The 5161-nt window shown below is 34.3% G+C and overlaps 1 protein-coding gene across 1 annotated transcript; it reads left to right on the forward strand.

Annotated features, from left to right (window-relative positions):
* The first annotated feature begins 1877 nt into the window (after window positions 1–1877).
* On the forward strand, window positions 1878–3170 carry LOC145990454 (uncharacterized). The gene has a single exon (XM_083126149.1). It carries the CDS (start codon window positions 2315–2317, stop codon window positions 2927–2929), a length of 615 nt encoding a protein of 204 aa, XP_082982275.1. The 5' UTR covers window positions 1878–2314; the 3' UTR covers window positions 2930–3170.
* The last annotated feature ends 1991 nt before the right edge of the window (window positions 3171–5161 follow it).

Raw genomic sequence — 5161 nt, forward strand, 5'->3', positions numbered from 1 at the left:
CAATAGTTATATTAGTGATAATAGTTATTATGACATGAAGAGATAAAAAAGGGTGTAAAACTAGAGATAAAGAAACAATACATTCATCATCTATGCCAAGGATCTAAGCTACTTCTAATTAAGACTAACTACAATTTGTGTAAGAAACAGCTGTCTACCAAGATATGAATATAAAAAGACTAGAAAGACAGACAAGATTTTCAGCATGAAACAATTCCTGATTATTATTTTATGCATCAGTTTTCGTAAAAATTGTCAATACAAAGCTGAAACGAATAAACTTCAAGAATATATATAAATAAGCGATAAACGAGTATTTTGTTTATAGCAATTTTTTTCTTGGCAACCTTTAAGGGAAGAGGGGGCTGGGGCCCCTATTAAATATACCTTTGATAGTTGCAGTTACTCATCAGGTAAAGTAATTCAGTTACAGTGTTGAAGATGAGCCTATAATCATTCGTTGATCTAATAATGCTTATTTCTTGAAACACTACCCATGCTTAAAGAGCTACTAAAGTACAGTACAACCTCAACGCAATCTTGGGCTATGCGGACTGGATCGGAACCTCCGAGATACTTAGATACTTATACACAAAGTATACGCATCCCGGAGGCCCCGACTGGATACAAACACATACATTTATACATTCATCCTTAAGAAACCTTTGAGGCTGTTCCTACTTTCAGATGTACAATTTAACCGATTTACAGTTAAGTAATAAAATCATTAAATATTGACTTGATGTATGCTATTTCTATTTTTAATTACACTAACAGTCAGTGATGTGCGTCTGCGCGTAAACAACGATAGTCTACATTCTACACGTAGACTATTTTATACACTTAGATTACTTAATCTATGTAAACAAAATGGCGAAAGGTGATAACTTAGCAAAGGGCGCCATGGAATTAAAAGAAAATTATACTGCGTATCAGTTGCTCATGTGTGAGGAGAACTTTCCACACTCTTTCTTTCAAATTCGAACAATTTCTCACCTAGGAAGAAACCTAATATAGGAAATATTCTAGTGTTTTATGGGAAAAATACCACTCTTGCCTCACGACTGCCATCTGTTGTTGTTTTTGCATATTATTTATCTTCTTCAAGAGTTGATAATAGAAGAGAAGAGAAATGTTGTTATAAATAGGATCCTTTTGATTTCGTTAGGGACCAATATAGTTGAAAATGTCACTTTTCTTTCATGAAACCCTTGAAAATGCACTTTAGATTGTCTACGTAGTTTATGAAACTACAACCCAGTGTTATCTACGCGTAGATTACGTATAGACAACGCATGTAGACGTAAACTTAGAGTCTACGGCACATCACTGCTAACGGTTTTCGTTTAGTATTTCAATGTTTATTTCGGTTACTTGAAGATATATGTAACGAATGTAAGTAGAACTTCAGCATATGGTTAAACCCTGGCCCACTGAAGGATCTGCGTAAATATTCTATTTCCTATTTGGCAATCCGTGATTAAGACACGCTACCAGTATTCCGCTTCCCTTTCAAAATTTCTCTTGCTCGAATCTTTTGATAAAGGTACAACACGATACTTCGTGTCTTTCTCTACAAACTGACATTAAATAAGCATACAATATATATATATATATATATATATATATATATATATATTTTTGGTAGTAAGGAAGCAACTAACTTGTACATCTGTACATTTCAACTCTATACAGTACAGTTACGCAATCAAGTAAAAACTGAAGAAAACTGACGTCATTTTAATTGACGACTGCGTGGGCGCTGACACATGAGATTCGTTAACTAGCGCCACTCGAAATAACTACTACTTGGCATTTTTTTTAAACTCAAGAAAGGTTTATTTACATTGCGTAAAGGCCTGGGTCAATGTTGTCAATTCAGACATTATGAAAAGTGTACAATGTGGCGAGTTGTGTGATAAGGGGAAAATTTTCTTAGCTAAAATTTTGTTTGGGCATGAACTATTTTCATGTAGTTTACTCATTTACAAAGCAACCTATGGATCTATTAGTAATTGCACTTCAGACTTTGATAGATAGTACTTTACAATACCTATGTGATGTGTATGCGAATTGAAGTACATTATTAAGGAAAAAAATTATGTATAAAAGTTTATTATACGAAAAAGTACTTTACACAATTTTGTAAAGTTCCTTTTATGTGTGTGAGTATATATGGAATATGATTATGCTTTTTTGAAAACATCTATAGGTTAGTTACCGCAGCTGTGTTTATGAAGTTTAGTATGCGAACTGATAATGCAATGTTCAGCTCTTGCATGTAATTCAACAATAATTGACTGACAGTAGGGAAATGGAACATGTCGAAACAGAGGAAAATCCAGAACTGGAAGAGACACCACTAGAAAATGAAGATACTGAAATAACTTTACCGGAATTTCATATCAGAATCAAAAGGTGCTGCTGTGGATGTTCTTTGAGAGAAGGTGTCACTCTCATAGGCATAATGTATTTCTTCTCTTCAATAAGCACAATCGCAGTCATGTCTATTCACATGCCCAGTCGTCATAATGATAAACTATTGGCCATATTTGTGTCTGTTGTGGTATTCGAATGCTTCCAGGTATTGATCAGCTTCTGCCTGTGCATTGCTGCAATTATAGAAGAAAGGGGCACTATGATATCGTGGCTTGCTTGGAATGCTATTGGTATTATTCTGTACCTTGTTGTTCTAATAGTAATTGCGATAGACTGTTTTGAACAAAAAGACATAATAGCAGGTGTGCTGTGCATAACAGGAACAATACTTTACGTGATAATGGTGATATATTTTGTACTTGTTGTCTACAGTTTCTATCTTGAACTGAAAATGAGGGATCTTTACAGACTCCGGTTCCTTAATATCCATGATGAGGAAGAGCAGATTTTGGAGGAAGAAGAAGTAGAACAATTCCATGATCATATCTGAGAAATGCCAAGAATTGATACAATGTAGCACAGGCAATTTCAAAGAGATGAATCATTTGAAACACGTCTACACTCCCGCAATTAAAATAACAAGAAATTCAAGGAGTCTCTGTAGGTACGTTGATGCTTGACGAAAATGCTCTTTGTGATTCTTGCCCTGTCGAATTTAACGTTATATTTATATTCGCAGAAGCTAAATCTGCTCTTATAGACAGACCACTAGGTGATTTATATGCTATGATCCCAACATGGCCAATAATAACTGTAAGAACTCTCTCTCAAATGAAATAAATAAAGCAGTAGCAAGTGAAAATGCTAAATAAGCCTTGTATTATCAAACAGTAGAATTCAATGTTATTATTTTCACTAGTTTAACAGTGGCAAAAGACAATTTATTAGAAATAAGGATACAGTCATTTACTTCTCTGGAACTAACATGCTAATAAGTCCTCGAAGTCAAGGGGGATGCGTGGGGTGGGATTCCCCACCCAGCAAAATTTTCTTAAAGTATCTATCATATTGTCACATTATCAGCATGTTAAATATTAGGAGCTGCCTCCAAACTAACAATTACATCAAGCGCTGATGCTAATTTGATAATTTTGACGTAGTTGTATACGTGTATCAGAAAACACACGTATAATCGGGTCAAATTTTGGTATCACGAGTGGGCAAACAAACTTTTTTTTTTGCTTCTAAAGAAAATGTTTATTAACTTTTTGTCAAGTCTTCTATCAGTCCCGGAAAATAGATTTGTCCTACTTCGGGCTAGTGTATAAATTGCCACTGTTTTCTTATTAACGTAACTAAAATAGTTGCATAGACAGGCCCAAGAATATGAAGTCATTTTTGTTATTGCACCTGGAATGGTATGTTAATATACAAGGCTATTTTATTCTCCATTTTGTATCAACAGTTACATGTCAATTTTTAGTGCAAATTTCGCCCACCTCAAGCCACTTATTTAAAAGCATTTAACAACCTTCATTGTCCTTGAACTCTGTTGTGACAGATGTAGAATTTTTAAATAGATTATCTCTGGTTCAATGTAAGAAAGGTGGGGTGGGGGGGAGATAATAGTAGATCCTGACAACACACGTTGTATTCATGTAATATTTTTGTTTAAATATTTCTTGACATTTCTTACAAAACATCTGGAATTGTTATACATTTGTTTAATTGTATTTTTTGGACAAGGACAAACTCAATCGTTAACAGCTTCCCTCTTTCCTCCGCCACAAGTAACACACGATACATCTTGCGCTATCTATATTTAGTTCGAGTTTGTAACGTAAGATCCATTTTACATTTATGAAAATAAATCAAAACACACTCGGAGTAGTTTATGAAGTTCACAGATATACAACCCGATTACATTTATATGTACTTACTCATTTTTTTCAAATATTGCCTTGATTTGTAAACACAGGGTTAAACGGAGCAAAATATATTTTCTATAATCGAACGTATAGTTCGAGAGCAAGAAGTGATCATCCTATAACTAGAAATACGTGCAATGGAGAAGGAAATGCAAGAAGTGGACGTTTAAAATTATGTGAATTATCTCAATTGGCTAAGTTCTCTGGCAAGATAGACCAACAATCAGCGAGAGAATATATTGAACAGCTGGATAACATATTAAATATTGTAGAGTGCCAACAAAAATGAAACTGCAAAGTATTCAACAATGCTTCATTGGGAGAGCTGGTTATTGGTTTCGGACTCATATATTACTTTAATTCTTATGATCAGTTTGTACAAGAATTCATTAATCAGTTTGCTTCTTCGGAAGTTGTCCAATCACAACCCTCCGTATTGAGAAATCGCAAATATAATCCCAGGGTACTTGCCAGTTTAGAGACTTTTGCTTTAAAAACTCACTCTAGTTATTGCAATTTGGTTGAAAATCCTCAAGATATAGATGTTGTGCAGTTAATACTTAGACAATTATCTGATAATATTGCAAATCACATTACTTGTCACGAAATTCGTTCAGTAGACCAACTGACTAGCATATTAAGAAGATTAGATGTAATAAAATTTAGTAGAAAGGGGCTTCTTGTTCTTCCTAATGAAGACAACGAAAGTAAAAATATTCCAAAGGTTTTTAAGAACTCTGAACAAAATAGAGGCAAGTTAAATGTGCGGAAAGTTAATGTTCGACGCTCGAAGACCACTATGTGTTTGTACAGTCACGGACACTTCTGGGTTGTAACGACCCTATTGAAGAAGC

The sequence above is a fragment of the Lepisma saccharinum genome, chromosome 1 (assembly GCF_977018435.1).
Source record: "Lepisma saccharinum chromosome 1, izLepSacc3.1, whole genome shotgun sequence".
NCBI lineage: Eukaryota > Metazoa > Arthropoda > Insecta > Zygentoma > Lepismatidae > Lepisma > Lepisma saccharinum.

What these genes read in the sequence shown, in the direction of transcription:
- LOC145990454 (XM_083126149.1), top strand. Translation starts at nt 2,315, where the DNA reads ATGGAACATGTCGAAACAGAGGAAAATCCAGAACTGGAAGAGACACCA.